This window comes from Silene latifolia, chromosome 10 (genome assembly GCF_048544455.1).
Source record: "Silene latifolia isolate original U9 population chromosome 10, ASM4854445v1, whole genome shotgun sequence".
Lineage (NCBI taxonomy): Eukaryota > Viridiplantae > Streptophyta > Magnoliopsida > Caryophyllales > Caryophyllaceae > Silene > Silene latifolia.
In genome coordinates this window covers 155484993-155507326 of record NC_133535.1, presented here as the reverse complement: position 1 = coordinate 155507326, position 22334 = coordinate 155484993, and the positions used below count along the sequence as shown (strand labels likewise).

At 44.4% G+C, this 22334-nt stretch overlaps 1 protein-coding gene and 1 non-coding gene across 2 annotated transcripts; one reads left to right on the top strand and one right to left on the bottom strand.

The window, feature by feature from the left end:
* Positions 1–1415: 1415 nt before the first annotated feature.
* Positions 1416–21144, bottom strand: LOC141608684 (receptor-like protein EIX2). The gene is made up of 3 exons (XM_074428028.1): positions 21053–21144; positions 2492–3819; positions 1416–2212 (listed from the first exon to the last, which is right to left on the bottom strand). Exons 1-3 carry the CDS (start codon positions 21142–21144, stop codon positions 1416–1418), a joined length of 2217 nt encoding a protein of 738 aa, XP_074284129.1.
* LOC141610301 (small nucleolar RNA R71) lies at positions 13570–13676 on the top strand. The gene has a single exon (XR_012528203.1). It is a non-coding gene; the product is annotated as a small nucleolar RNA R71 (small nucleolar RNA).
* Positions 21145–22334: the final 1190 nt, after the last annotated feature.

Sequence of the window (22334 nt, the reverse complement as noted above, 5' to 3'; positions counted from 1 at the left end):
AGTTTGTAAGCTGTTGAAGTCATTGTATGGGCTTAAGCAAGCGTCTCGTAATTGGATTGCTAAATTGACGGACTCATTGACAAGGTATGGTTTTATTCAATCTTTAGCTGATTACTCGCTATTCACTTATAATAAAGACAACATATTTCTTGGGGTTTTGGTATACGTGGACGATATGATAATTGTAAGTGATAACGAGGAAGCAAGCAAACGCCTTAAAAATTTCCTTGACCGTAGCTTTGGCATCAAAGATCTTGGAAGACTTAAGTATTTTTTGGGAATCGAAGTTGCATCTGGATCAAAGGGTCTCTTTCTTAGCCAACGAAAATACGCCTTAGAAATTATTAAGGAAGCAGGTTTGGACGGAGCAAAACCCGTTGACATACCGATTCAACCAAATCATCAATTGGCCTTGGCTGACGGAGTATTGTTGCGTGATCCCATAAAATATCGAAGGTTAGTGGGACGACTCATTTACTTGACTATAACGAGGCCCGACTTAGTGTATGTGGTTCATATTTTGTCACAGTTTGTGCATGCCCCAAGGAAGGAACATATGGATGCCGTGTTAAGAGCTATAAGATACATTAAAGGAAGCCCGGGAAAAGGAATTGTGATAGAACGCAGTAATAACTTATTGTTGCGTGGTTACTCGGATTCCGATTATGCTAGGTGTCCATTAACAAGGAGGTCCTTAACGGGTTATTTTGTGATGCTCGGAAACTCGCCAGTTTCATGGAAAGCGAGGAAGCAAACAACCGTTGCCAAGTCAAGTGCAGAAGCAGAATATCGTGCTTTGGGTGCAGTGACCAGCGAAGTTATTTGGCTGAAATCCTTTCTTAAATCGCTTGGAATTGACCATCGTACACCAATTGAATTATTTTGCGACAACACAGCAGCCTTGAGTATTGCGAAAAATCCGGTGTTTCATGATCGCACTAAGCATATCGAGGTAGATTGTCATTTTATACGTCATCATCTTGTTAACGGGACAATTTCGACCTCTTATATCCGAAGCAAAGACCAAGTTGCCGACATTTTTACAAAAGCATTAGGAGGAGAAGCTTTTGCCTTCCTACGATCCAAGTTGGGCATTAGCTTGCCAAGTGCTCCAACTTGAGGGGGAGTGTTGAACGATATTTACCGTATAATATCGTATCTTAGGATTGTGTTATATATATTCGGTATATAATATCTAAACTAACTTAGTCAAGTTGTATATTCGGTTTCCTTATTCATAGGCTAAGATTAGGTCAACTATTGTATTTAAGTTAGGTGTTGTACAAGGTTTTGATTATCAATTCAATAACAATCTTTCCTTCTCCTCGTTTTACTTGTTCTTCAGTTACATATCATACAATTATTATGAAATAAGTGGTTTCCTCAAACCCTTGGCTATAATCTCCATAACTTATTCACATGATCTTGTCTTTGATGTTGTCAAGGAGTTGGAAATAGGCATGCCTCCACGATGCTTTGATAACTAAAGTGCCACAAACTCCCCAAAACCCGACGATAAACCCAAGCACCACACTTATGTACAATCCGAGGAAAAAGACAAAGTCATCATCCTTATTTTGTACACTAGTATTATCTCCTTTGGGTACATTAGAGGTTGCTCTATCTTTCGAACAACTTTGGAGTGGTGCACCACAAAGTCCTGGGTTTCCCGCATACGATGACGCATCAAAACTCTGCAACTGAGTGCTAATTGGAATGTTTCCAGTAAGATGGTTGTTTGACAGATCAAGAAGCTCTAAAGCTGTCAGATTTCCAATTTCTAATGGAATGCAACCGCTCAAGTTGTTTTCTGACAAGTCAAGGGCACCTAGTGCAGAAAGACTCGATATTCCAATTGGAATTTCCCCACTCAACTCGTTACTTGAAAGATCAATATATTTAACAAATCTAATCGTTTCTTTGAATCCGTGCTCCTCCCTTTTCCATGAAACAATCACAGTTTCACTTCTAGTTTCATCAATTCCATAATTATAATTGAAAGTTAGAACATCAGGTTCAAAATCCACCTCAAAATTTTTTATCCCCTTCATCACCATAAAAGTGCCAATGCAATTGGGAATTACACCTGAGATGTGATTAATTGCAAGGTCCAATATTTGGAGCTTCTTGAGTTGGCAAATACTTTCAGGTATCTCTCCGATAAAATTGTTTTTTCGAAGGATAACTGTACCAAGACTTTGAGAAGAATTACCTATCCACAGAGGTATGTATCCAGTAAATAAATTGTATCCCAGATTTAGGAAAATCAAGGATGCCAAACCCTTAAAGGCAGCCGGGAATGGTCCAGAAAAGCTATTGTTATGTAGGTGTAAGAACCGAAGATCCAACAAGGTACCAAAGGATTTTGGAATTCGTCCCGAAAATTTATTATTTTCTTAGTGTAGGCTTCCTAATTGCTTAAATTTCATCCAACAATCTGGAAGCTCTCCAAAAAATAAGTTACTTGACAAGTTTAGCATTTCTAAAATACTTTCAGTTTTGGGACATAAAATGTAAGAGCAGTTAAAAAACCTATTATCATTAAGGAATAAACTTAATGTGTTTGCAAAGGCTGATGGTACTACACCTTCAAAGAGATTTGAACTCAAGTCTATTATTAAATCATTTGGTATATTTGGCAGGCTTGGGAGGATTCCGTAAAACTGATTATAAGACATGTTCAAGTATTGAATATTGGATGACAATGAGTTCCAGAAAGAAGTAGAAATGCTGTCAGAAATGCCTGTATTTGAAACATCAAAGTATGAAAAATTTGTTTGAACCTGAAGCCACTTTGGAAATCGAAGGCCTAACTTGCAGGATCTTAAACTGATTACATCTAGTTGAAATGGAGGAATCCAATCTTCCTCAATACTTATCACCAATCCCAGGTTATCAGACAAGCTTAATAGGCGTAAATTTACAAGGCTTGAGAAATGATTACGAGTAAGAGTACCTTCTAAAGAATTTGAAGAAACATCCAATATCTCAAGCTTGGTAAGTTGTCTTAGGCCAGGACTAATCTCTCCAGTAAGTTGGTTATTGCTAAGGTGTAATTCCCTCAACCAGGAAAATGAGCCGATACCATCAGGAACTCTACCCCTAAATCCATTCAAACTCAAATCTAGTGTTAAGAGGGCTTTGTTATTACAATTAACTAAAGAATGAATAACATTACTTAGCTCATCAGTAAAGTTATTATTCCCCAAGTCGAGGTGTTCCAACTTGCATAACTTGCTAATGATATTTGAAACACTCCCCTGAAATGCATTGTTAGAAAGGGAGAGATACGAAAGGGAGTGTAAATTAACGTATGAAATTATTGATGAAGGAGTTTCCGTAGGAAGTTGGCAACTATCCATAGAAAGAAAACGTAATGAATGTAAATGGCTAACAATTGTAATCCAATTCCTAACTTTTGTAAGATTTGCAGAACTCAAATCAAGATATCTCAATAAAGCTAGACGAGAAATCCATGACAGGCTTTGCACGGGAACACTATCATAAGCATGATGTAGATCCAAAATTGTTAACTTAGAAAGATTACCTAACTGATGAGGTATTTCTCCATAAAAGAGATTATGTCTAAGGTTCAGATGTTCCAAATGCTTTAACTCACCGAGGGAAGGACTAACTTTACCTTTAAGACATGAAAAGAAATCAGAAGGTACTAATTCGAGCTTGACGACATGATTGGTCAAGTTACTACAGACGATCCCAGTCCATCGACAGCAGTCGGTATTGGGTTCCCAGGAAGTGAGTAGGCCACAATAATCGGCTGTGAGTCCATCTTTGAATTGGAGGAGGGCATCCCTCTCACTGTTAATACATTGGATTTTATTTGTAATGTTACCATGGAGGCTAGGGTGACATGTACAAGGGGACAGTAAAAACCATGAAAGTAGAATGAGGACAAGGTGAAACAATAATGGTTTCATTTTATTTGTAGTTTTGATTTATCAACTGCTAGTCTGGAGCAAGGCAATAATACCAATATTTATAGCAGGTAGTAGGGTCAGTATGCTCACACAATAATACCAATATGGCAATATGTATAGCAATTAGTCTTATTGTATACGGATATCGGTTTAAAGATGTAGATGAGTCAAATAATCTCATTTTTGCATAAATAGTAACCCCACCATCCTACTTGTTGTTTGTCTTATTATCTAAGTGCTCACATATTTGACCCGTCTACAACTTTAGACGGATACTGTCCGTCTAAAGTGAGATTTTGTGTATGTCTAGTCAGCATTACAGTATGCTCACGCAATATTATCAATATATCATTGTGTTGATTCAATATAGATTGAATATGGTAATGCCCTAGTTTATTTCGGTGACAAAGAAGCGATTTTATTGTGAGACTAATATACGCAGTACAATTTAAAGTAAAAATGGTCCACAAGACCACAAATAATAAAATAGATATGAATTGTAAAATGAATATGACTATTACGAAAAATGCTGCGAAAATAAAAAGCAACTTTGGGACACGACTAACGTTTACGACAAGTCTCATATAAGATCGTCTTATATCATAGGACTGGTTTTAATAGGAGAATAGCCACACTTAATATTTAATTTTGTTTTCATTTTAATTTTATTTTGATAACCCGATATATTAGGATGAATACAGATGATGGGGCATATTCTGCACCGCTGACCAAGTCAACATATTGAGCAAGGTCAAAGATATCCACAGCAAGTCAACGACTTAGACAGCCTAGCCGATGCAGCCTATCGGCTTGTCACCTAGGTCTCGGCATGGCAAACAGCCAGCCGGGGCACATATCCGCGTACTCATATCCAAGACCCTCGGCCGGCCTGCCATAGGTCCATCGGCCGAGGGTAGAACGGTCTTTCCACCTGCTAGCCACTTGGCCACTTGGCCACTACGTGACAAAAGGTGAAAGTCTATAAATACTCCTCAACCCTCATTGAGGAAAGGGACACAATTTAACCTAAGAATGACTATTCATCTGGTAATATCTCCCTTATCTCTCTACAATACGCATTTAGCCAAGTAACAACTTATCCCTCTGAGTTTACTGACTTGAGCGTCGGAGTGAGTACGCTTGGCACAAAGCCAAGCCCTCAGTTCGTTCATTGTTGCAGGAGAGGCCGAGAGGAACGATAAAGGCAAGAGGGATTCAACTCAAGACATCATTCTACAAGCCACGGGTGGTAACAATACTTGCTCTGAAATTACACCCGGAACAATTGGCGCCGTCTGTGGGGAAGACACTAGAAGCTAGTCACATTCATTCCCAAACAAAAAAAAAGAAAAACAAAACAAAAACCCACCCAAAAAGCTAAGAAGATGTCAAAACAACAAGAGGTATTAGTGACTGACGAAACCGAACTCTACCAGGATGATACCGTCCATAAATCTGGAGTCGTGCAACCCTCTGCCGGCCAAGTAATTCAACCGGAATACGGGATGCCGATAATATCAGACACGCCGCTGCCTGTCGACCAGGTCACCATCATGGGACATGTGGTTGATGCAGCAAAACTGAAAATGCTCCTGGACCTAATTGGTAGTACGCCTGCTCACACTGTCACGCCGACAAGAGCGGCGGAAACCGTCCAGGAGACCAGGGCCCAGAATGTGACTCCGAGAAATTTGAACGGAGCACTAGGAGAAGCTGACCCAGTCAAGACGCCGGGGGAGCCCAAAGTGAGCGTGGTAGACCTAAGTCCTTCCCGAACTCGTGGGAGGACAGCGTCGCCGCGGCACGAACGAGGCCTACCCCAAAGGAGCCAGAGGAGTCCGACTCAGCAGAGTCGAAGAAGAAGCCCGAGTCGGAGAAGGAGTCCTTCCCGCTACGAGGAGAGGAGCCGGACTAGGAATGCGAGGAGTCGATCGCCGCGTGTCCTTCGACATGTGGTCAGGCAACCCCTCAGTGCCTACGTCCTTGAAACCGACGTGCCAACTAAGCTGAAGTTGCCGGCGTTCACATACAAAGGGGATAGCGACCCCACCGACCATGCCGAGGCCTTTGAGTCGTACATGTCGGTGTGGGAACAACCCGATGAAGTCTGGTGCCGAGTCTTCCCAACGACCTTGCATGGGATGGCTCAAAATTGGTATAAGGGGCTTCCCGACGGCTCGGTATACTATTACGCCGACCTAAGGGACGCTTTCTTAGCCCAGTACTCTTGCAATAAGAGGAGGGTCGTGGAGACGTCGGACCTTCTAACTATCAAACAGGAGGGGGGCGAGTCTCTACGAAGCTATGTGAAGAGGTTCGACGGCAAGGTTCAGCAGATTCGAGAAATTAATCCCGAGCTGGCGGCCTTCGCGCTGATGAAAGGCCTCCCAAGGGGAGACTTAAAAAATGAGCTCATCAAGTGCGGAGGCCTGGGCTTGGACGCCGCTAGGAAGATAGCCGACCAGGCCATCAAGGTAGAGGACTATCACAAGACCTGGGTAGGCCCCAGCGAGGCCGGGCACTCAGAGAAGAAGAGCCACCGGGAGGACAACTCGGATGAAAGACACCGTGACAATAATGGGTCACGGCCTGACAAGTCTGCCAGAAAACAGAACTCGGCGGATGCCGGGGGAAGTTCGGGACTGTACTACCGAAAGCGATACAATGATCACACCCCCCTGGTCGTATCGGCCGCCGAGGTATTCGCCCTGAGCAAGAACGAGGGTCAGAAGTGGGAAAGGCCCCCTAGGCCGAGGAGTGACGGTGACACGAGCCAGTACTGTGAGTACCACGGCCACACCGGCCACTTAACCAACGACTGCCGACATCTAAAAAATGCCATTGAAGAACTGATCCGAATGGGGAGCCTCGGCAAATATGTTGCCAGAGGCCAAAAAACAGGCACCGGCGAGTCGAATAGCAAATCCGTCTTTGAACGGATAGGAGCAATCAATGTTGTCATCGGGGGCAACGAGAACGGTGGGTCCGCTCATGGGCACAAACGGCACCTGAATGAACTACATCAGGCCATCAACTTTGTGCCCAACACAGCAACCCCCGCTTCCAACATCCCCGATATGACCATTGAGAAGAAGGACTACGAGGGAGTCATCGCTCCTCACAGCGACCCACTTACAGTCCACCTGGACATAGCCAACCACTTGGTGAAGAGGTGCCTGATTGACACAGGCGCCTACACGAACATTATGTACAGAGAATGCTTTCTCAGCCTCGATCTGAAGGTTGAAGATTTGAGCCCCTGCACCAACCCGTTGTACAACTTTTCTGGGGCCGGCCTGGTACCCCTGGGGTCAGTCAGACTGCCGGTAAGGTTCGGCGAGGGAAGTGCAGCCAAGAATGTTATGTCTGAATTCGTGGTCATTGACGGCATGTCTGCCTACAACGTTCTCATAGGCCGGATCACTTTGAGTGAAACCGACGCTGTAATGTCCATCCGGGCCCTGACATTGATATACGTCTCGGACCGGGGGGAAGCACATAAGCTCATCTCGAAGAACGAGAAGGATCCCGACGTGTGGGAGGTACACACTAACGGCCCTTCCACGACGAATAGCCCGAAGGCCAACATCGTTATTATTAGCCCAAATGGAGACGTGTTTAAGCACGCCTTGAAGCTTACCTCCTTGGCCTCAAACAACGAATCCGAGTACGAGGCAGTGATAACCGGAGTCGAGCTAGCTAAAGCCGCCGGGGCGGAGCATGTCGTGGTAAAAACAGATTCGCTCTTAGTGACCAGCCAGATCAAAGGAGAGTACGAGGCTCGGGACTACGGGACGATAAGGTATCTAGAGAGGGTGAGAGCCGGCGCTTCCAAATTAAAATCCTTCCAGATCCAGCACATTCCCAGGTCCGAGAGCGACCGGACCATCAGCATGGTTGAAGGAGCAGAGACCGAGGAGGTGGAGATTGACCCAGGCCGCACCGTAACCGTCGGTGTCAACCTGGAACCAAAATTCAGAGCCGACCTCCTGGACCTGCTGCGGAAAAATAAAGACGTCTTCGCCTACTGATAGGCTTATCGCGTACCTATGCAAAGATAAAATTCCCTAAACAACAAGTTAATGTAGCAATAGGGGTCGAACACAAGGAAACGGGAATTACTTCGTGAATTGCTATGGGTAGATTTTTATCAAGGTCGATTACGATTTGGTTTGGTTTGGTTGTTTGATGATTACTAAGAATTATGATGTAAATAATATAATAAAAGAGAGTCTAAGGGGTTCGGGTCACACATGCAAGGGTAAATATATTATCATGATAAACTTGGTACTAACAACATTGTCAATTGCTTAGGCTTAAAGATACCCATCTTACGATATTAGCATCAACCATAGACCGGGTCCTAGAGAAACTCTCGTCCATGACTAGGTCGTCCCACTATACATGCTTAGTCTAATTCAATTCCGTGCCTCTCGACTTATAGAACGAATAAACAAACTTAATCAATTGAATAGGGCCCTAAACAAAGATTAAACATTGAGGCACAAGCATGTGATAGAAGCAATATGAACAATATTATTATTAATCTATTTAATCATGTTGTATACTTGATTTATGCATGGCTCCCCTAGCCCTTAGACTAGGAAAATTTAGCTACTCATACTAAAATGTAAATTGCAAACTATATCGTAAGAAATGCTAAACTTGGTTGTATGATTTATATAAACTAATTGATTTAACATGTGGAGGAAATTATGATAATGAAATGAGATTAATAATAAACTAAATAACAATGTAAAATGCAAAATAGAAGTAGAAATACCTTAATAGAAATAACTTGTATGGAAGAAACAAAGTAGAACCAAATGCTTGAAATGTAATAATAACCAAATGTTTTAGAACTACAAGATTAACTAATTTGTAAACTAATATGAAAACTATTGAGAGATTATATTGCTTAAGGCTATGAAGAACTAAAATGAGACGTGAAGAAGAGATCCCCAAAGCCTCGGAGTACCTCTCCTATTTATAGGAGAGGAAAGCAAAACGTAAACATTGAAGATGTCTATGGCCCCGATCGGGGTTGCATGGCCCCGATCGGGGTCGTGTGTCTCTCGGTTAATTCGCTTAATTCCTCACTTAATTTCTTGAGGAATCCAATGTTTGCGATAAATGCTCCTTAATGCACCCGGTTAATGCTTCATAAATCTTTCATTGAGCATCTAAATGAGCATCCTAAGTTTGTTAGAATCCTAAGCTTTTTCATCTTGACTTGGACTTGATCATTGGGCCTTGACTTTGATTGTTGGCAACATTCGCAATTCTCACTTCAACCCAACAAATCTTCATGCAAACACCCATCCAAACACTCCCATGCTAGTCCAATGTTAGGCCTTGTTTAGCTTAGCGAACTTGGTGTATAAAATGGTAGGAAAAAGCCTCTAAATGCTTAGATTCCTACAAAATCATAACAAACACAACAATACACCTAGAACACAAGATTAGCTCAAATATATACTAATTAAAGTACGACGAACAATAGAAACCGAGCTAAAATGAGGGGTAAAAGTATGTAAATTATGCACTTATCAAACTCCCCCAAGCTAAACCCTTGCTTGTCCTCAAGCAAGAAACCATATCCCATCAATTGCAATATCCAAGCAAGCTAAGCATAATGATTTAAAAACCCGAAACAACATGGGCAAGGAATAAAGCAAGACATGGATGAGATTTACATGACGGCGTAGCATGGAAAACTTGAAATGAACCTTTGAGCTCTTGCATGATCTTTTGACTTATGGACTCTCACGGGGCACTCAAACTCTTTTTATGTGAAAGGACAATTTTGTGAATGAACACTCAACTATCTTCGACTTATAATAACGTGCCCGCAATCTAATATGGTAAACAATCAAAACTAGTAAGCCAAAACAATCAAATGCAAGCATGATAAAGAAGCCGAATGTGTAGGAAGAAGGTAATAAACATGGGTAAGAAGGGGGAACAAATGAATTATGAATTGTGGAGCTAATGTCAAGCTAGCAACAACCAAATGTAAGGATGCTCAATCCTAATTCTAACCCAATTTTGCAATTCAAATCATAAGAAAACTCTCCAAAATATGTGAATAATGCATGAGAATCTCTCATATCTTTTCTTCTTTTCTTTTTCAATGCATACATCTTCTTTCATTTTCATGCTTTTTCATTTCCTTTTTTTCTCAACTCTTTTCCTTCTTTTTTCCATTTTTCTCAATTCATCATTTTTTCCTTCATCTTTCTTTTTCATTTTCTTTTTCGAGCATTAAGACCAAGCTCACATGATATCCAAACTTTGAAACAAATCCCAATTGAGCACCCAAACAAGACCAAACAAGCTACTAGCTCAACAAGGTAGACAAGTTATAATGTAGCTATGGAAAATTGTTTGTGAAGGGGTCAATAAGGCAATTATATTCATGTGAATGGCTCCAAAATGCTATAACAAATGAATGCATGCTTACCAAGAGATGACATGAGAACCATACTTGTGCGTTTTGATGTAACACACATCATAAGGAGACCTACACTCACCTAAGAGAGACCGGATATGGATGCATCGGTCAAAGAGAGGCTCTACCTTACCATTTTGTAGCTTGCCACAAGTCAAGATCAAGCCTATTCGGTTCATTCTTCATCTCCCACCTACTATGTCAAGACATCCCCATGTAGCTAATATCCCATCATTAAAGAATAAATCATTAGCAACAAGCTATTATTAGGATAAGCAAAGAGGAAAGTAGGCCACAAGCAAGCACAAAGCAAAAAGTTCTCTCAAAAATTTTCAAAATTTTCTACACTACATGCAAACTATACTATATGTAAATGCAATATCTCCCCCCAAGCTAAACATCACATTGTCCTCAATGTGCCAACAATTCAAATCACCCAATCAAACCATAAAAATGGCTCAAAGCACAAAACAGGAAGGACTAGAGGTTATGTTTAATGGGATGCAAGATCTAAAATAATATGCAAAGCAATGAAAAACATACTCGACTTGCTAATCTCCCCCAAGCTAGCATGAATTCGGGGGATGAAGATGCTTCTTTGTGACTAAGGTGAAGAAATGTGAAGATATAAGGAAGAGAAAAGGAGAGAAAATACCATCGGGTGTGAAAATAATCGAAAGAATTTGATCACCTTTGTTTTTACCCGTATAAAGAGAAGGCAAGAAAGTCACAGAACCACGACCCCGATCGGGGCCACCCAACCCCGATCGGGGTTGACCTCCTCTTTGAGTTTTGACTCTTTTCCGCATTGATTTAATTCCCTCCTCGTTTCTCGAAAACCACGTCCCCGAACGGGGTTGATGCATGGGGTTGCGTGTCGAGTGCACTCCAACTTATCCTTTCTTCATTTTCACCTAGAAATCACAAAAAGAAACATTGTTAAGTCGAACATTTTTATTACTAATCTACGAAAAACATTAAATTGCAGAAAAATCAAAAACAAAAATAAATAAAAGCAATAAAAAGCTTGGGTTGCCTCCCAAGAAGCGCTGGTTTAACGTCCCGCACGACGTAAGAAGCTATTTGATTCAAGTTTCATCTTTGAGCTTGCCACCAACCAAGCTCCATTTCATAGCTATCTTTGCATTTCTCAACCATTTGAAATTCTTCAAATAAAATTTCCCTTTCTTCTTCTTGGCACTCTTAGCAACAGTGCCCTTAGCATCGTCACCTACAAAACAAACAACACCAACATCGTCCTCCAACGGATCCATTAGTGAGGATCCAAGCATGGTAGAGGCATAAGAAGAGTCCACAGTGCTAAGTAAATAACAAGACTCTTGTAACATTGGGCTTCTAATGGTGTTGTTTTTGCTAAAGGAAACCCGGTCATCACCCACTTCCAATGTCAACCTCCCATTTTTCACATCAATCAACGCACCCGCGGTGCGTAAAAATGGCCTACCCAATATAATTGGGGTTTGTGAGTCCTCGGCCATATCAAGAATGAGGAAGTCAACGGGTATGAAAAACTTGCCAACTTTGACGGGTACGTCTTCTAAGACACCTAGAGGTCGCTTTAAAGAACGGTCCGCCATTTGCAATGTAATACTTGTGCATTTTAAAGCACCCATGTTAAGTTTTTCACAAAGGGAATAGGGCATGACACTTACACTAGCACCTAGGTCACAAAGGGCCTTATCAATGGTATATTTGCCTATAGTGCAAGGAATAGAATAGCTACCGGGGTCCTTAAGTTTCGGGGGAGACTTGTTTTGTAAGAGTGCACTACACTCTTCGGTGAAAGCAATGGTCTCAACCTCATTGAAGGATCGCTTCTTTGAGAGGATTTCCTTCATAAACTTTGCATAAGAAGGGACTTGGGTAATCAATTCCATAAACGGGATGGTGACTTGTAAATTCTTACAAACTTCCAAAAATTTAGCAAACTTACCTTCCTCCTTGTGCTTTGCTAGACGATGGGGAAATGGTACTTGAACAACTTCTTTTGGAGGAGCATCCTCCACATCTTTCACTATCTCATTCTCTTTGGGGGCACTCACCTTGTTTGGAACGGCATCACTCTCCTTAACATTAGGAGAGATTTCTTCAATAACCACCTCATCACTTTCTTTTGGCATAGAAGACCCAACATCTTTGGCATCAAGCTTGCTCTTCCTCTTAAGCATCAACAATCGATGAGGAAATGGCACACGATCTTTAACAATAGGCTCTTCACTAGCCTTCCTTTTGTCATTTCCCCCAAGCCTAGCCTTTTTAACAACCACCTCTTCATCCAAAGTCATGGATGGCCCATCATAGCTTGAACCACTTCTCAATGAAATAGAATTAACGGTTTCATGTGGTTGCTCACCTTGGGGAGGTAGTTGATTATTCTTCCTTTGAGAGCTAGAAGCGGCTAGTTGAGCCACTTGTTGTTCCAACATCTTGACCGCGGCACTATGAGCTTGATCATTCTTTTGAATTTGAGCTAATAATTCCCTTTGCATTTGGATTATCATTCCCTCGAGCTTACCACCTCCTTGATTGTTTTGTTGGCTATTTTGTGGTGGATTTTGTTGGTAATTGTTTTGTGGGGGCCTTTGTTGATTTTGATAACCCGGTGGAGGGATATACTTTTGTTGTTGAGGGACATAGGCATTTTGTTGTGGTGGGGGTTGAGGGTTAAGCACATTGTTGCTATTGTAAGACAAGTTCGGATGGAATTTTGTGTTCGGGTTATAAGTGTTGGAAAATGTACCCGGTGGATATAAACTTTGTCTTAAAGTTTGGAAAGCATTTACCTCTTCGATAGGGGCTCGGCAATGAGCGGCATAATGACCCGCACCTCCACAACCGTCACAAACAATGATTTGGCTCGTTGAAGACACAACATTGAGTTGTTGGATGGAATCTTTAGCATCTCTTTCCGCTATTTGTTGTTGGAGCAAGGCAATTTGAGCAAGCAAAACAGAATTGTTAGAGGATTCTTCTTTACCTTTAGATGGCACAACTCGGGAATTGACATATTGGGCATCATGGACCGCCATAGATTCGATCGTGGCATGAGCAAGATCGGTGTCAATTTGATCAAACCGCCCATTGTTGGCGGAATCAAGAATCCTTCGGGACTCGGCACAACATCCATTGTAGAATGTTATTGCAAGAAACCATTCATCTAGCCCATGATGTGGGCATTGCCTTTGAAGCTCTTTGTACCTCTCCCAAGCCTCATATAAGCTCTCAAGAGCTTGTTGACGGAATCCGGTGATTTGGCTCCTCAAAGTTTGAGTTTTCTCCGGTGGAAAAAACTTTTGGTAAAAAGCAAGAGCCAATGTCTCCCAATTGGTGATTCCCATGGCGGTGCGGTCAAGGCTATTGATCCAAAGCTTGGCCTTGTCTTTCAAAGAGAAAGGGAAAAGTATTTCCCTTATTTGGGCTTGGGTGACGCCCGTTTGACGGATCATGGAGCAATAGTCACAAAAGTTTTGCACATGCAAATTGGGATCCTCCAAAGGACTTCCTCCAAATTGCTTTCTCTCCACAAGGCTAATGAAAGCCGGTTTGATCTCGAATTCCGGCGCGGTGATTTGAGTGGTTGTGATTCCGGCCGGAAGCATGGCCGCGGTGGGCTTTGAGTGATCGGAAAGTTTCACCATCTTTTTGGTAGTAGATGATGATGGTGGTGGATTTGATGAACAAGAAACCTCCTCCTCTTCAAGAACCTCTAGATCGTCCAAGTAAGACTTTCTAGTACTTTCAACTTGTATGGGAGAAGTGGCTTCTTTAATTTCCTTCCAAAAACGTCGTCTTCTCCTAAAGGTTTTCTCGGGCTCGGAATCCGGTGAAAGCAATTCTCCACTACGAGAGGACCTGGGCATAAGACAACAATTTCTAGGAAAATGATAAGTAACAGTCTCAAGGAACAAGTGTTCCTCAAGACAAAATAAAACAAGATAAAAATCAACAATTCAATAAGCAATAAAACCGTCTCCCCGGCAACGGCGCCAAAATTTGATAGGCTTATCGCGTACCTATGCAAAGATAAAATTCCCTAAACAACAAGTTAATGTAGCAATAGGGGTCGAACACAAGGAAACGGGAATTACTTCGTGAATTGCTATGGGTAGATTTTTATCAAGGTCGATTACGATTTGGTTTGGTTTGGTTGTTTGATGATTACTAAGAATTATGATGTAAATAATATAATAAAAGAGAGTCTAAGGGGTTCGGGTCACACATGCAAGGGTAAATATATTATCATGATAAACTTGGTACTAACAACATTGTCAATTGCTTAGGCTTAAAGATACCCATCTTACGATATTAGCATCAACCATAGACCGGGTCCTAGAGAAACTCTCGTCCATGACTAGGTCGTCCCACTATACATGCTTAGTCTAATTCAATTCCGTGCCTCTCGACTTATAGAACGAATAAACAAACTTAATCAATTGAATAGGGCCCTAAACAAAGATTAAACATTGAGGCACAAGCATGTGATAGAAGCAATATGAACAATATTATTATTAATCTATTTAATCATGTTGTATACTTGATTTATGCATGGCTCCCCTAGCCCTTAGACTAGGAAAATTTAGCTACTCATACTAAAATGTAAATTGCAAACTATATCGTAAGAAATGCTAAACTTGGTTGTATGATTTATATAAACTAATTGATTTAACATGTGGAGGAAATTATGATAATGAAATGAGATTAATAATAAACTAAATAACAATGTAAAATGCAAAATAGAAGTAGAAATACCTTAATAGAAATAACTTGTATGGAAGAAACAAAGTAGAACCAAATGCTTGAAATGTAATAATAACCAAATGTTTTAGAACTACAAGATTAACTAATTTGTAAACTAATATGAAAACTATTGAGAGATTATATTGCTTAAGGCTATGAAGAACTAAAATGAGACGTGAAGAAGAGATCCCCAAAGCCTCGGAGTACCTCTCCTATTTATAGGAGAGGAAAGCAAAACGTAAACATTGAAGATGTCTATGGCCCCGATCGGGGTTGCATGGCCCCGATCGGGGTCGTGTGTCTCTCGGTTAATTCGCTTAATTCCTCACTTAATTTCTTGAGGAATCCAATGTTTGCGATAAATGCTCCTTAATGCACCCGGTTAATGCTTCATAAATCTTTCATTGAGCATCTAAATGAGCATCCTAAGTTTGTTAGAATCCAAAGCTTTTTCATCTTGACTTGGACTTGATCATTGGGCCTTGACTTTGATTGTTGGCAACATTCGCAATTCTCACTTCAACCCAACAAATCTTCATGCAAACACCCATCCAAACACTCCCATGCTAGTCCAATGTTAGGCCTTGTTTAGCTTAGCGAACTTGGTGTATAAAATGGTAGGAAAAAGCCTCTAAATGCTTAGATTCCTACAAAATCATAACAAACACAACAATACACCTAGAACACAAGATTAGCTCAAATATATACTAATTAAAGTACGACGAACAATAGAAACCGAGCTAAAATGAGGGGTAAAAGTATGTAAATTATGCACTTATCACCTACTCAGCGGCCGAGATGCCGGGTGTGAGACGGGAAGTGATTGTTCACAAGCTGAACGTACTCCCCACCGCTCGCCCGGTCAAGCAAAGGATGAGAAACTCCTCAGCTGAGAAGGATGAGGCCATCAAGGCCGAGGTAGACAAATTACTAGCGGCCGGCTTTGTCATGCCTTGTACCTATCCTGAGTGGTTAGCTAATGTTGTCATGGTGAGGAAGTCATCTGGGGCATGGAGGATGTGTGTAGATTTTACCAATCTTAATAAAGCGTGCCCCAAGGATTGCTATCCTTTGCCTCGAATAGATAGTTTAATCGACGCCACGGCAGGCTACACTATGCTGAGCCTGCTGGACGCCTTCTCAGGATATCATCAGGTATTCATGGCCGAGGAAGACATGCCTAAATGCGCATTCATCACCGCTAACGGCACATACATGTACAAAATGATGCCGTTTGGTTTGAAGAACGCCGGTGCAACGTATACAAGACTGGTGGACAAAGTGTTCCAAAATCAAAAAGGGCGAAACATTGAGGCTTACGTCGACGATGCTATTGTAAAAAGCAAGTCTGACAGCGAGCACCTGGCCGATTTACACGAGACGTTTTGTTCACTAAGGAAATACAAGATGAAGCTCAACCCAATGAAATGCAACCGGTGTCCGGGGGTAAATTCCTAGGTGTACTTGTCGGTGCGGAGGCATAGATGCCAATCCGGACAAAGTCCGAGCAATCCTAGACTGCGGAACCAAGGAATCGAAAAGAGGTTATGATCCGGCGGGAGAATGGCGGCTCTCGCCCGTTTCATCTCTCGGTCAACCGACAAGAGCACCCCATTCTTCAAAGTGTTGAAGGGGAATAAAGACTTCACTGGGGAGGAACAGAGCACGACTTTCAAGCAACTAGAAGCTCATCTTCGAGACTCTCCCAACTCTGTCCGGGCCGGGTCTTTGGGGAGACGCTATACCTATATATAGCGATTACCTCGGCCACGGTCGATCTTTGTGATCATCGGGAAGAAGACAAACATCAACACCCAATCTACTTTGTCAGCCATACACTGTTGCCCGCCAAGAGAAATTACCCACTAATTGAAAAAGCAGCTTTCGCCGTCGTCGTTGCCGCGAGGAAGTTAAAACCCTACTTCGACGCACACCCCGTGACGGTCCTAACCGATCAGCCATTGGAGAAAGCTTTGGAAAAATTAGAACAATCCGGTAGGCTCATCAAATGGGCAGTGGAACTCTCTGGTTTCGGCATTCAGTACAAACCAAGGCCTTCGATAAAGGGGCAAGCACTTGCAGATTTCCTGGCCGAATGCACATATCAAGAAGAGCCAAACCCAGGTGTATGGGAGGTTTACACCGACGGTTCCTCCACGACGAACAGCTCAGGAGCCGGCATCCTTATCATCAGCCCAAACGGGGACGAGTTTGAGTATGCCTTGAAATTCACCTTCTCGGCCTCAAACAACGAATCCGAATACGAGGCGGTGATAACCGGAGTCGAGCTAGCTAGGGCTGCCGGAGCAGAACACATTGTGTTGAAGACAGACTCACTATTGGTTACTAACCAAATCAGAGGAGAGTTTGAGGCTCGGGACGACGGGATGGTAAGATACCTGGAGAGGGTAAAAGCTGACATAGCAAAATTGAAATCTTTCCAAATCCAATGTGTCCCCAGGTCTGAGAACAACCGGGCCGACGCTCTCTCAAAACTTGCCAGCTCAACCATTAAGAACGTCAGCCGAACCGTGCTGGTAGACATCAGGAATGCGAAGAGCATCACTGAGACCATCGGCATGGTGGGCGACGTGGAAGCCGAGACGACGTGGATGACTCTGATAATGAAATACAAACTTACGAGTGAGCTGCCGGAGGACCGCAATCTCTCGGCCAAGATAAAAAGGATCGCCGCCAGGTACTTGGTGTTCGAAGGGGAACTGTACAGAAGGTCCGTAATAAGACCACTCTTGAAATGTGTCGGTCCGGCCGACGCCTTGCAGATGATCGACAGAGATTCACGAAGGCATATGTGGACACCACATGGGGGCAAGAACACTAGCCCACAAAGCTCTCCGAGCCGGCTACTTCTGGCCCACCATGCTTCAAGATTCCAGAACAAAGACCAATAAGTGCACGAACTGTCAGATGCATGCTCCGGTGATACACGCTCCTTCCCGAGACCTACAACCGGTGCTCAGTCCCCTTCCTTTCGCACAGTGGGGGATGGATATGCTAGGGCCGTCTCCAACGGCCTCCGGAGGAAGAAAGTTCTTGATCGTCGCCGTTGATTACTTCACCAAATGGGTTGAAGCTGTAGCAGTACCGGCAAAAACCACCGCGGCCGTCAGAAAGGTAATCTGGGAAAATATTATAACTCGTTTCGGATTACCCCAAGTTATGGTATTTGACCACGGCCGAGAGTTTTGGAGTGACCTGATAATGAACTGGTTAGAAGAGCTTGGCATCAAGTTTGCATACTCCTCCGTCTGCCACCCACAGAGCAACGGGTAGGCGGAGGCAGCCAACAAAACAATCCTCAACGGTTTGAAGAAGACAGTTGAAGACCTTAAGGGAAGGTGGGCCGATGAACTACCCGGTGTCCTGTGGTCCCTTCGGACCACGGAGAAAGAAGCAACGGGGTACACCCCCTACCACTTAGTCTACGGTTCCGAAGCAGTCCTACCAATTGAAGCGACGGTGCCAACATTCAGAACGGCTACCTTTAACCCAGTTGAAAACGAGGAAGGCCTGAAAGCTTCCCTAGACCTGGTCGAAGAAAGCCGAGATACAGCACGCCTCAACTTGGCAGTATATCAAAACCGGATGAAAAGAGCCTACAACCGAAGAGTCCACAAAAGGGACTTAAGAGTAGGAGATCTAGTCCTAAGAAAGTCGGCCGCCACCAACAAAGGAAATATTCATGGTAAAATGACGGCCAACTGGGAGGGTCCCTACAAAGTGGTTGAAGAAATGAGGCCGGGTACATACCGGCTGACGAACATGGAGGGTGTGCCTTTGATGAGCCACTGGAACACCGACAACTTAAGAAAGTACTTTGTATAGCGGCGGAGGTGTCCAAACCCACTGTGGACACCCCGGCGCATGATCATAACAAACAAAGAATCACCCAAGTTTTCCGTCGAAGTGCTTGTCCCCTCCATAATTGCCACCAGGCAGTCACCCAAAGAGAAGAAACGCTATCGAGCCATAACCCCGATTACCTCGGCTAAAGCCGAGAGCGACGGGGACACAATGACCGATACGCTAGAAGAAACGCTATCGAGCCATAACCCCGATTACCTCGGCTAAAGCCGAGAGCGACGGGGACACAATGACCGATACGCTAGAAGAAACGCTATCGAGCCATAACCCCGATTACCTCGGCTAGAGCCGAGAGCGACGGGGACACAATGACCGATACGCTAGAAGAAACGTATACTCAGTGCAGTTGAGACGCAAATCTAGCGATCAATATGCCTACAGTTACGAACGCTATCGAGCCGTAACCCCGATTACCTCGGCCAACGCCGAGAGCGACGGGGACACATTGGTCGATACGCTAAAGACGTTAAACACAGACAGTTGAGATATGCACTCAAACTGCCTCGGTCATGCTGACGGTAAAAACGAAGGCACTCAATTAATAACGCAAGAAGATAAGTGAAGAATTGTGATCAAAGCCCCGGCCAAGCCGAGGACCAAAAAGACAAACTTTATTAAAAATGATTACAAGAAGAATACAGACGACGGCCGTCCCCATAGGGATAAGCCTCAACAAAACCTACCAAGAGTTTTACAACAAAACAAGGGAAAGAAAAGCAAAAGATTACAAACATATCATTTGAAGCGCCAAAAGATGGCAGGGAGGAAAGGCTCAATAGTTGGCCCTCGAACAGCTAAAGCTATCCGAGATGCCGGGTGAGTCTGGTGACGACCGCCTGTCTCCCTATGCCTGTTCTTTGCCCTCCATCGATTGCGTAGCATCTTCGGTGGCGGTTCGGAGGAAGGCTCGCGTTTTCAAGTGCCTTTAGCCTCTCGGCCTCCTTCACCTTTGCATCATAGGCCGCCTTGGCCTCGCTATCGAGCCGCCTTCGCCGCCTCCGCCTTCTCCGCAGCCACGCTTCCGCAAAGATCGGCCATCTCATCCGGAAGGTGGTCAAATTTATCCCACGGGAAGGAGCCGTCGGGGATGAGCTTTTTGATTGCCTCCCTGGTCGCCTCCTCGGCCTGGTCCCTGAATTGGGCGCACATTTTAAGGAGGAGATCATCTTGAAGCATTTCAATATCCTTCTCCTTTTGAGCAAGGGTGGCTGCGTGTCCCCGAGCGCCTCCGCTTTGGTTATGGAGCAGATCCTTCCACTCTTCCCTCTTGGCAACCACGGCGTCATAAGCACCCTTATACCTGTCCCGCTCCTCCATCATCTTGGCAGTGGCGGCATCAGCATCCTCAACTTTGGCCCTCTCGGCCCCTTGCAGCTTCTCAGCTTCCTCCACACGCTTCTTGGCAGCAAGGAGATCCAGCTTAGCCTTCCGGCTTCCCCTTTGCTGCGGCAGAGAGATCAAGCTTAAGCTTTGCGATCGTGGCCCGACTTGGGCCATGGCCTTCTCTGCTCCATGATGTGGGAGCCGCTAGTTCGGGTCCACTTCGCCACCTTTTATATATTTTCACACCTTCTCGCCACAAGCTCGGTGGGAGGAATCTTTGAGTGAGGAGTCAACGGTGACATTTCCATCGCCCGCCTTCTCAATAGCCTTCTCAGGCTGCTTCCCTAATTGCCGTTCAGTGAGAACGGCGATCGCCGAAGGTGGATCTACAAAAAATTTACACGAGCATCCATGTCACCATGCATTGACACATCGAAAGTCATCATCGGGGATGTCCAACGAACCAGCTAAATCCGAACGAGAAGTTAGATCCGTACCGGTCTGGACCCTCTTAGTTGGAGGGTGGTGAGCGCGATCTTCTCCCAACGGTGGAAGGGACGATGGCTCTTTTCTCTTCTTCAGAGGAGAAGGGCCCTTAGCAACGGTCACCACCCCCTCAGTGATATCGATGACCTCCACATGCTCCTTCTGAACCACCGGGGTCGAAGAGGGAGTTGGCACAGACGCCGTCGCCAACCTGGACGCTGCCTTCTTTGTTCTCTTCGGCACGCCTCCGAGAACCCGTGCTTGGGCCGCCGCCGGATCCAGTGACTTCAGCTGCTTCTCCATGAGTTCGTTGGGAGCCGGTCTACGATCACGCGAGTCAGCCGTAGGATGCCGTTGAACGACTTTCCTATCCTTATCAAGCCCTAACCTCTCCAAGGTCCTCTCAGACAGATCCTGGCCAAACCGGTCTGCAAGAGATCAAACAAAGGTTACATAAAAGGAGTAAAACAAAGCTCTGAAACAGAGCATAACAGGCAAAGATGGGCCTCACACCGACCCCACTCACCCCGGGCCGAGGGCGGTATGAGGCCGACGCGGCAAAGCAGCTCATCCCGAAGAATAATCCGAGTCGGGGGCAGCCATCCCTTCTCAAAGATCAACAAATTTGACGCCCGCTTCTTATCCGATAAGAGGGACCATCGAAGCGTCCATCTTAACTTTACCCCGGGAGATACACTCCTCGTACTCTTCCCGGTTCTCACACCGCAAGTAAACAGGGCTCTGGAAAGACCGAGGCAATGGGTAGTCCTCCGGCACTTGAACATACACCCATCGCCGTTGCCAGTCCTTGCAAGAAGTAAGTTTGGACACGGAGACGAAGCCGGCTCCGTCGCACGCCGTACCACCCCACTTTACCGGCGATTGGCCGTAGATGATGAAGGCGGCGGAATAAGTTAACTGTTGGGATCTCCCCCCTAAAAAGACAGAGCCACACAAAGCCGACTATCGTCCTCATGGCCAACGGATGCGGTTGGGCCATCTGCGCGTTCATAGCTTTGATGATGGCCATGACGTATTCATTCAAAGCAAACCGAGCCCATACTCCGGTGCACGATATACACGCCGATGTGACCGGGGAGGGCAACAGACCGCCCGACCCTCCTCGGGGATAACGATCTTGTACCCCTCACCGAAGGAGAAATGGCCTCCGAAAAAAGTCCCACCGGACAAGGTGACGAATTTATTAGTCCGGACACGGTCAAGACCGTCGTGCGGGCCTCGCCATGATCCGGGATAGACGGCCTCTCACCATCAGAAGGAGTCCTCTCATCATCATCAGCATCATCATCCTCATCCTCCCATTCCTCCAAAATTGGTGGATCAACTACGGGAGAAGGAGACCTAGGGCCCCCAAACCTTATCGGGATGGCATCTAGTATCCCCTCCCCATCAAGACGCGACGGGGAACCCCCCGGCGCAGAAGTGCTAGTCCCGGCGTCGTGAAGACGTGATAGCAATGATTACTTAACAAA